Consider the following 11,272-nt stretch of genomic DNA (forward strand, 5'->3'; position numbering starts at 1 on the left):
AGGCAGTTGACTACAAACTGAAAACTCTACAAACTGTGAGTCAAAATAAATGTTTCTTCCTTTAACTTATGGGTGTCTGGTATTTTGTCCCAGAAATAAGAAAGTGACTAAGACAGATGAACTTTTCTTCCCCCCATCTATTCTTGGGCATTTGTACTTCTTTTGAGAACTCTGTTTATTTGTCCATTTATTTATTGACTGGGCTATACGTTTTTTGGGGGGAAGTGTTACATTTTTTTAGTTCTTTATATACTGTAGGATATCAATCCTCTATTAGAAGGATAGATAGAAAGATTTTCTCTCATTCGGGAATGTTGCCTGATGCTTCACTCTGTTAACTGTTTTGTTTCCTTCGTTGTACAGAATCTTTTCAATCTGAAGTATCACATTTTCTGATTCTTAATTTACTGTGCTGGGCTGGCAAGATAGCTCAGCAGACAAAGTGCCTGCTTAGGCAAATTCTGGGTCCCAAGTTTGATCCCCAGTCATGCATGCTGTGCCAGCACCACTCGCAGGGCATGTTGAGCCGGCAACTGAGTCCAGGTGTGGTAGCACATGCCTGCAATCCCAGTGCTGGGGAGGCCGAAAACAGGAGAATCACTATGAGTCTGAGCTGTATCAAATACACAAATGAAAAATAAATAAATAAAAATTACTGTGCTATTGGAGTCTATCAGAAAGTTTCTGCCTGGGCCTGTGGTTTCAAATATTTTCCTTCTGTTATCTTCCAGCAGTATGAAAGCTTCTGGTCTGGTACCTAGTGCTGTGTCTTAGTTTCCTTTCTCATTGTTGAGAGAGAATACCCGACACTCAAGAGTGAAAGGAGAAAAGGTTTATTTGGCTCACAGTTGGCAGAGATTTCAGTCCATCATCAGCTGGCTCCAAGGCAGGGTGGCCTGGAGAACAGGCATGGCAGAGAAGCAGTTCATGGTGGGCAGAAGGCAGCAAAGTAGCAGAGAAGCAGCAGCCTCCTCTCACCCTTTTATCCGTTCCAGGCTACTTGTCCCCCAGGTGGTGGCATTCACACCTAGAACTATGTCAAGCCAATCAGTGGACTATTTTAGTAAGCACACACCCTTAAATCACCCCCACCACATCACACATCCTAGATCGAGCTACCTCTGAAGAGACTCACCTATGAGTACATGAGACTCTGACATCTAGACATATGTCATGATGGTGTGATTCATCTTGATTTGATTTTAGTACAGGGAGCAATCTTCCACAAGTGGATATCCAGTCTTCCCAGCACCATTTGCTAAAGCAGCTTTTTTTCTAGCATGGGTCTTGTGGACCTCTGTCAACACTCGGCCAGCTATAGGTGCCTGGCTTGTTTCTGGGTCTTCTGTTCTACTTTACTGGTTCTCCTGTTGGTGGTGTACCAAGTTGTACTGTCACTGTGGCTTTATAGTGCAGGCTATTATGAAGCCTCCAGCACTGCTCAGGACTATTTTGGCTATTTCAGTCCTTTCTGATCCCACATGAAACAGCATATTTTGTCCTAGTTCCATGAATGGTATTAGTAATTTAATAGGTACTACATTAAATCTGTAGTTCACTTTTGGAAATATGGACATTTTAACAATCCATGAACAAGGGAGGCTTCCCACTTCCTAAAGTCATCTTCAATATCTGCAGCATTCTTTAATCTTCAGTATAGAGGCCTTTCACATGGTTGCTTAGGCAAATTTGTATGTATCTTTCTCCCAATCTCTTATGAATAGAATCATTCTCCTGATTTCTTTTACTACATTATTGGTATATGGGAAAGATACTAATTTTTGTGTGATTGTGGATCCTGAGTATTTTTTTTCCAAATATACTATGTTTTCACCACTGATCTACTTCTTCAGATTATTTCAAAATTGAAGAGATCCTATCTTTATCTATTAATACTCTATAAGGGTCTACTTAACAGAATTTAAAGACTAAAAGATTCCAGTAAACAAAATGGTTAATTGGAAATGGCAATGAAACCTATTATGAAAGTAATGTAACAAAAAGTGGAAAAATTCTTTATTTTCACTTTTTTTCCCCTCTTTTATTGGTACTGGCAACTGAACTCATTATCTCATGCTTGCCAGGCAAGCACTGTGCTGCTGAGCTACATCCTTGACCCTACCACTCTTCTTTAATCAAGTTAAGTATCATGGTACATAATTTGCCACAAAAATTTCTAGTCATTAGCTACAATCAACAAAGGATGGGAGGGGGGATTATGAATCAATCTTCAGATGACATAGCCATCTAAATTGGTACTTTTAAACAATTCTAATACTATAAATCTCCAGAGAAGTAGAGGTTTATTTTTTGGTTTTGGTGCTGAGGGCCAAACCCAGGATTTCCAGCTTGCTAGGCAAGTGTTCTACCACTGAACTAAATCCCCAGCCCCCAGAATCACAAATTCCTTAATCCATTCAAAGAAGCAGCAAGAGCAGAAGTGTTTTCATAGGTCAGTGATGGTGACACTTTTAAGAGCGTTCAACGATGCCAAAAGCCTCTGTGGCAACATGTGCCATCAGTTCCCACCACTGTCATTGGTAATATACACAGGACTATAGGAGAATTTCCAAAGTGGCTATCCTTAGGTTTTCTCTTTAAGACTGACACACATCCTTTGACTAACATTAACATGTACTGTCCTTCCAAATAATTCAGTTAATTTACTATTTTCCAATGATGTAAATCACAGTAAAAAGCAGAGGATAATGGAATTCTGATGATTAAGCCAATTTTTTTTTTTATTTTAGGGAAGGGTCTACAGGGTATTCAGGGTCTCACTACTAGATCGGACTTGTAGTGATCTGCCTATTTACAGTCTCCCAAGAGCTGGGATTACAGGCACATGCCACCATACCCAGTCTCAACTGCCATCTCAGTGCGCCCCGGGGGTGGGGCCGGCCAGCACTGCAGGCCCAGGGATCAAGCCCCCATCCCTGTGTCTGCTTGCAGGTACTTCAATCGCTGAGCTATTTGGCTGGCCCTAAGCCAATTTTGTACATAAGGAAACTGAAAAAGCAAAACCTGCAACAATACTTGTTTCCATATGCCAATTTAAGCAATTATTCCATCTTATGTCTATGCAGGCGTAGTAGCAACAGTAAACCAGTATGCTGAATCACATCTTATTAACAACTGCATTATTACTGAGTGACCGAGGCATAGGATTTTTGACAAAGTCTTATGAATGAGAACTCATAAAAAAAGGAAATAAAGTTTCAAGTTTAGTATGCTTACCTCAACCACCCAGGGACTATTGGCAAAGGCCATAATGTCTCTTTCTTCCCAGAAAAATGCAGCATCTGATCTTTTGATCATTTCAAACTTACTAAGCAGCTTCATAGCATACACATTCTGTGATGACTTATGACGGACCTGTGAATTTGTGAAAACACAAAAATTCTTAAAATTTATGAGAATAAGTGATCAGACCACAGCATCATATCACAATAGTACTGTTAAGACCTCAGGTGCAAAACAAAATGATCTTTAACTACTGAACCTAATAAGAAGTAAATGTATATTATTACATATGTAAAAGAAACAAAGGAGAAAACTAACAGTGTAAATCTTTCATGCAATATATAATAGCTTTCAATACTAGGTTTAATATGTAACAAATCCTATTTCAGTTAAATGAAGCTAAATCATGAAATGTCATTCCCTCCTGTTACTTAACTAATTTTAAGAACAATACATTAAGCTGGCTGTAGTGGTGCTACCTGTAGTCCCAGAACCTGAGGTGCTGAGGCAGGAAGATGGCCTAGATTTTCAAGGACAGCCTGGGCTACAGAGTGAGACCCTATTCCAACTTAAACAAACAAAAAAAAAAGGACAAGCTATGAATAACTGGAAAACTTCCAAGATATGTTTCTTGGAGAAAATCATTTAGTTTGAAGCATCGATGCATATATATTTTTATCTGAACATGAAAGCCTAAGAGATTTAGAGCTCAAGGGATATCTATAATTTTATTAAGTTATCTTTATTTTTTTCTAGGTAGCTTAACTTAAAAAGGCTATTATTCCTTAAAAGAAAAAACTACCAACATTATGGTTGTTTGGTCAATTGCTATATTCCCCATTAGACTATAAATGTCCTAAGAGCAAGAACACTACTTTTGACAACTCTTTTAATTCTCTGCACTGTTAACTATCTACCACAGAACCAGTGTTTATATTATGTGGTACAGTTAATATGCATTCAATAATAAGTAACAACTGCTAACAATTATACCTAGGTATCTAGCACGATATTTAGATATCTATCATTTAAGTTCCCCGTCTTTACCTTTGTTTTTGTTTTATGTATTTAGTACAAGGTCTACAGTCTCACTACACAGATCAGACTCGTAGTGATCCTTCCTATTTTTCTGCCTTCCAAGCACTGGGATTACAGGCCCACGCCACCACACCCAGTCTCATTTGCTGTCTCAGCCAGCACAGCAGTCATCTTTACTTTTGAATTTACTCTGTTTAAAATCATCCCCCTTTTCATAAATAGCAATTTTATCCTTTTAGTTACTTAAGCTAAAAAGACCTGTTGGTAGCACATCACGTCATTTCCACCTTCAAGCTGCCGCCAAATCCCGAGACTGTGAACTGCATTACTGCCCCATCTTCTGAGGCAGGCCTCCCCTTAGCCTGTAGCCACCGCTGCTCTCTATGGCTGCACATGCCCTCAGTGCCTCAGCCCTCACTTTTGTGCCACTGTGTGCAGTAACCATTTACATCTTTTCACTTACTGTCACCTATCTTGGCACTAGGATTTAACCCAAAGCAAGCTAATATTTGTGTTTTGTTTACTATTTAGTCTCCATGCCTAGTACAAAGCCTGACACATAATACTCTTCCTCTCTTCCCCTCCCCTCCCCTCTTTCTTTCTTTCTTTTCTTTTTTTTGAGTGAAGACTAAAACCTATTTTATTTACCAAGGTAGTCCACTGTGCCACTGTGGCAGGATTCTAATGATGCGATAAGACCTGGTGCTAACAGAACTTAGCTGTTTTTTCTCCTTTTAAGAATATAAAATAGTGATAGAAAAAAATCATTAGAAATGATACAAAATTTCACTAAACAAAGTAATAGGAATTCAACAATGGCTACTGCACTGCATGATGTTATCTTCAAAGTAGTTGTTCAGGTTACAAGATATAAATGTGCAAGATTAGTTTAAAGAAAAAACAAAACAATAACAAAAAAGTTGTAAAATTCAAAAGAAAAAACAGGAATGAAAAGAAAAAAATTTAAGCATTAACTGCTCATTTTAAAAGACTAGCAGAAACTGGCAGTACTATTATCCAAACTATCCTGCATATATACCCAAATATATATTTTTCCCTTCTTTTGTCCTTTTCTTCATCCCAGTTTTTCCTTCCCACTGAACAATTTTTTTCCCTTTCATAGTATCTACTGTACCTTTCAGATTTTCTTTTCTCTTCCAGGTTCTCACATTAGAGATAAATATGATGTTTGCACATGTGGAATTGATTTATTTCACATAACAATATAGTCTCTAGTTGCATCCATTTATCTACAAAAGCCTCCAATTTATCTTTTTTATAGCTGAATAATATTCCACTGTGTAAAAATACCACTCTTTATTATCCATTCCTCAGTTGATGGGCATTTAGGTTGTTTCCAAGATTTAGCTATGACAAACTGCATTACTATAAACATTAGGGTACATACATCGCTGTGGTGTGATGATTTCAGTTCTTTTGGAAAAATACCTAGGAGGTGAACAGCTGGCTTGAATGGGACAAAATATCCTTTCAATAATTCTTTTCTGAAAGCATGTGCATTCAGTAGATCATGCCAAAGACTACATATTTTGATGCACATATTATCTTCATCTTCATAAGTTCCAATGAGATATTATTGCCCGACTACAAACAGGAAATATGAGGTACAGTGAAATAAACCTGCCTCAGGACCATACAGAATCAGTTTCAAAGGCAGTCTGCATGAAGAATCCATGCTATTTCTACACATATAAGCTCACAGGACAATTTCCAAAAACAAAGCCAGATGACATCTGCCAGCCTGACATTCCATCCAGTTTATGCTCTTTCATTCAGGAGTTCTGGCCAGTCTGTGGTTACCTTACTTAGCTTAGGGTTGGAAGAAGGAAGTTAAGAGGAAACCGAGCTGTTGGCCAGTCCACAGGTCCCAAATGATCTAGCCTACATCTATTATACCAGCTGAAATTCTGCCATTTTCATCTCTTTGCATGTTTCAGACACACACTCCTTTCAGTTCCTTTATTACACTAAGCCTTTCCTCAGGCTTACAGTACTGAGGAAAGCCTCAGAAACCCATTAGAGTCCGAACTCTCTTCTCCCCAAGGAATTGATGGAAGTGAAAGAATAGTGGTGTAGTTTGTGTGTGCAAGGATGTACAGCCTGAACTCTTCTGGGTAAGTTCCATTTATAGCACTCAGCAAAATGCAGCACTTGGACCTTCACACATGTATTCCTATTAAGAACTCATTGTGAGAAACACATATCACTTTGTACCAATGTTCTGTGGTACTTAGAGAAATATGGAAACTAGGATATTCATTGCTTCCTAGTGCCGGAAGGTACATATGGATGGAAATACAGTGTTGTACTTTGTGCTTGCAAGCACCTAGGTTATTCGCCAAATCTGTTCCTTATCCACTATTCCCTATCATTCAGCTGAAATATGAAATGTCTTAAGGAGGCTTTTTCTGATCCCCCAACAGCATCGCACTGGGCTCTATCTCAGTTTTCTGGTTATTTCTCCTAGTATATACTATAATTTATAATTTTTAAATGTTGTTTCTTTGTATTTATTGCTGGTCTTCAATACCAGAATGTACACTCAGGGACCAGGAACATAGCTCAGCAGCACAAGTACCTGCCTGGCAAGTGCAAGGTCCTGAATTCAATCCCTGGTATAAAAAAGGAGGTTGGGGGGGCAACAGAATGTACACTCAGCAAGAGTAGGGATCGTTCATGCTTATTTTATTCTACACTAGATCCACAGTACCAAGTTCAGTGCCAGCATTAGCTATAAAATACACTCATTAAATATTTGAATTTGGAATTAATAAGATCTAGAAAAATCATTTTTAAACTTGATGGTTGGCCAAAGTATAACTTTCCAATTTTAAGAAAGCTTCAAAAGGTTATAGTTTTGGCTACGTCTTGTCAAATGCTACATCTCTAGAACACAGTACTCAAATTGATGAAAATAACATAAACCAAAGGAATACTGAAAAAAATCACATTTACAAATCAATGCTATATAAAATATAATAGAATTTTAGAAAAATCATAAAATGTTGTCCTAATTTAAGAGAGAAAGTTTTTCCCATAACAAAACCCAGAGAAGAACTTTTATTTGAGTGGACTCATACAAATTCACAACAGAGAGCACAGATACATCCTGGTAGGATGCAGCAAATACAAGGATTTATCATTAATTATCATGCACTTTTGGCTCTGAGGGAGGACTCAGCATTAGCAAGCTCTCCCATTGTGAACAAACATCAAAACATGCGAAGCAACTGCTTCCAGGATTTGAAAGAGTGACAGAAAGTTATAACCCAAGGTGGGAACTCTCAGCTCAGTGGTAGAGTTCTTGCCTAGGATATGCCAGCCCATTTATTCCCTAGCAACACACACATATGCACGCACGCATGCACACCAGATATAGGTCAGTAAGATGCCTGATTAGCAGGAATGAGGTTCTGGTTTCAATCCTTATAACTAAAAAAATATATATATATACATAAACAATAAATTTTAAAATGACCATTCTCTCAAGGAAAGAGAAACTCAGAAACTCAGGTGCCCAGAAACCCTGCCTGAAATTGAAACCAGTGAACAACCAGTAACACCTCAGGAGAGCACAGTGGCCCTGAGAGATAGAAGATGAAGAGGCACAGAGTGGGGACCTCCCGGAAGCTGCATGGAAGCACTCAGGTAAAGGCTGGGCTCTGTTGAGAAGGTGCTCAGTTCAGTAGCAAATGACTGCCATGAGGTTGAGAACAAAACAGAAACAATTAAGTCAAGCAGCATGAGAAGGGCAGTCAGGGGCTGGGGAGATGGCTCAGTGGAATAAGCACTTCCCGGGCAAGCGCAAGGGCCTGAGTTCAATCCCTGGTTCCATGAAAAAAAAAAAAAAAAAAAAAAAGAGAGAGAGAGAGAGGACATTCAGCAATCAACAAAGCCAAATATGCACTGCTACTTTCCTGAGCATCTGGCTGATGCAACTTAGAAGAAAGAATTATGTACAGAGCCAGGTTTACCAGAGCACTAACTCAGGCAAGAATCAACTTGCTTGTTCCATACAGCTACTTTTACAATGTGTAAAATGAAGCCTGCAGAAGTTAAGGGCAGCCAGCATGTAACTGAGGGGCTCACTGAAATAAAAATTAACTCTTCAAAGAAAATAACAAAACTGAGTTTCTGTCATATATCCACAAGGTCCATGAGATCAATTATTACAGGCAAAAAGGAAATTGTCAGGGGTATAGTGGCACACACCTGTAACCCCAGCATTCAGGGGGCTGAGGATTGCTATATGTTTGAGGCCAGTCTGGGATACAAAGTGAGTTCAATGCCAGCCTGATCTGCAGAGTGAAGTCCTATCCCAAAAAGGAAAAAGAGGGGGCCTGCCCCTTAGCTCAGTTCTTTAAGTGGCTGCTTTAACAAAGCCGTCAGGCTCAGGTTGCTGTGGTTCGATCCCCACAACTCAAGCCAATCAGTCATGCCTTGAAGGCATTCGGAGAAAAAAAAAAAAAAGGAAAAAGAAAGAGAGAAAAGTAGAAGGGTTCTATCATTTCTCATTTTAAAATACTTTCAAATTAGAAGCACTAATATTTTGAAATTAGAAACACTGGCTTTACATGAAAAGAAAGCTACATGCCAAATGCCAACTGAGTGATAACAAGAACTGTAGCTTCTGTATCAAGTTGGTAGGCTGGAATAACAACTCCCTTGATTTATGGTGTTATGAACTTTATGGAATGTTAAAAATATGCACTAGAAGGTAATATGAAAACATGGAGTAGGGGGTTGAATGACCCTAACCTACCACTGCAGAGAGTAAATTTTTAACTGACTTGTGTTGAATTAGCAGATTATCTCAAAGCAAATGATTGTGCCAATCACTTTGTTAAATCAAATACAAGCAACTGCTAAAAAGAAGTTGCTAGAGTGTGGCCTCTCTTACATATTTATAGTCCATACCTTCTCTTATTCTAAAGCGAAGCAAAATTTCAATATCTCCTAACTTCATTAGAGAAATTAGTCTATGTAATATCACAATCAATTAATTTATATATCATTACTTATGCTTGGCCCAGAACATGACAAAAACTATTTTAAGAAATGGGCTATAAGCACTGGTGAGACAGCTCAGGGGACAAAGTGCCTGCTTTGGCAAACACAGGGACCAGGGTCTGATCCCCTGCCCTGCCCCTGGGGCGCAATGAACCAGCGAATGAGTTCAGGTGTGGTGGTACATGCCTGTAATCCCAGTGCTGGGGAGGCTGAACACAGGAGGATCACTGTGTTATGGTTTGTGTATAGTTGTCCCCCCAAAGCCTCATGCAGTTTTGGGGCAGCTTCTGGAGTTTGTGATTGATTATTGTTGAGTGTGGATGCTGCACTTGTCCTGGGGCAGGTAATTTGCATTACAATGTAAGGTGGGAAGAGAAGCTAGCTAGCTGCCTGAGCTGGTGCTACCTCTCTTTTTGAACTCTTGCTCTTTGCCACCACCATGAAAGGTTGCTTTCTGCTATGTGCTGTTCTGCCTTGGATCCAGCTGAATATGGGCTAAAACCTCCAGTAACTGTGAGCTAAATAAACCTTTCCTTCCTTCAATTTGGGTGTCAGGTATTTGTCCCAGCAACAAGAGAAGAGTAACTAAGACAATCACTATGAGTCCTAGCTGTGTGGTGAGACCCTATACCAAATACATAAATAAAAAATAAAATAAAAAGTAAAAATAATACATAAAATTAAATTTTAAAAAAAGAATTGGGCTATAAAGCATAGCTGTGAATCACGGTACTCTCCCATCAGTGAGGAACTCCTTTTCAGACAAGAAAGCCCGTGCCTGAAACTGATTTATGGCTTGGCAGTTTCTATCCTCTCATTCACTCCCTTGCTGTCCTACTGGACTGTAACTCCTCATCAATCCTGCCTGTCATGGGGCCAGCTCATTCCAGGGCTCAACCCTAGGTCACTTCCTCAGTTTCTCCAGCCCTCACAAAGCACTCACTCTGTGCTCCTGTACAGTGTTCATCCTCATCTGAAGCAGTCATCTTCCTCTTCTCCACAGGACCATAATCTTCAGAAAGACAATGGCTAGGCTATGTACCTCTAGGCACTAGCACAGCTTCCAAACATAAGAGACTCTGATTAAACCATGGGTAGATACCTAAATGAAGTAGCATGTACCTGCCAACTAACTGTTAACACTTACTGAACAACACTAGGACCCAGGGGCTGTTCCATACACTTTTTATGTATTGTTACAGATATCCTATGAGATATGAAAGCCACTGTTAGCTTCATTTAACACATAAGAACTGAGGGGCAAGGAAATTGGGAAATGTGTCAGAAGTCACACTAGCTGGCGTCCAGGCAGAATTCAACCATAAGTACCCCCCGCCTCTGCAGCTAACATGCCATGTGCTACTATGATATCCTGGCAACATACCACTATTCACTTTTATAGTGTGTATTTTATCTGCAGAAACTAAATGGCCCTTAAGAGGGAATACATTTTTAACTTGACCAGAAAAAGCATTTCAGAGGGAAAGACAAACTTGCACTGACTTCATGAATCCTCCTTCAAATAATTAGAAAACCATAATCATAAGATGTAACAAATGTGGAACTTTCCCTACAAAGTGATCACACTAACCATTACACACAGATCAACTTCAAAGGTTATGGAAGGAAGGACCTGAACTTTTCCTTTATGACCTTATTCATCTTCTAAAAGCTCCCTGCCTAAGGTAGCAGAGCCAAGAAATAAAGCCAAAACAAACATACCACAAACTCTTGGATCAGGTCATCAGATTAGTGGAATGTTAAAATATTTTTCATTTAAAAAAAAAATTATATGAGGGGCCAGGGAGATGGCTCAGTGGAATAAGCGCTTCCCTGGCAAGCACAAGGGCCTGAGTTCAATCCCCCATTACAAAAAAAAAAAAAAAAAAAAAAAAAGGTGCAGAGTGAGGAGGAGCAGGACAGCAAAATCTCTCATGGTTTGAAGCTAGTGGTCTCTGCA

The 11,272-nt window shown here is 39.3% G+C and overlaps 1 protein-coding gene across 4 annotated transcripts in view; it reads right to left on the reverse strand.

Moving 5' to 3' along the window:
* Positions 1-11,272, reverse strand: part of Rock2 (Rho associated coiled-coil containing protein kinase 2) — a 173,794-nt gene that overhangs the window by 47,490 nt on the left and 115,032 nt on the right. For all 4 annotated transcript variants that reach the window (XM_004642329.2, XM_023702389.1, XM_023702388.1 and 1 more), the window contains exon 4: positions 3,238-3,375. In XM_004642329.2, coding sequence (XP_004642386.1) covers positions 3,238-3,375 — 138 coding nt within the window. The remainder of the gene's footprint in view (positions 1-3,237; positions 3,376-11,272) is intronic.

This window comes from Octodon degus, unplaced genomic scaffold (genome assembly GCF_000260255.1).
Source record: "Octodon degus isolate 3935 unplaced genomic scaffold, OctDeg1.0 scaffold00151, whole genome shotgun sequence".
In the NCBI taxonomy this organism is placed as follows: domain Eukaryota; kingdom Metazoa; phylum Chordata; class Mammalia; order Rodentia; family Octodontidae; genus Octodon; species Octodon degus.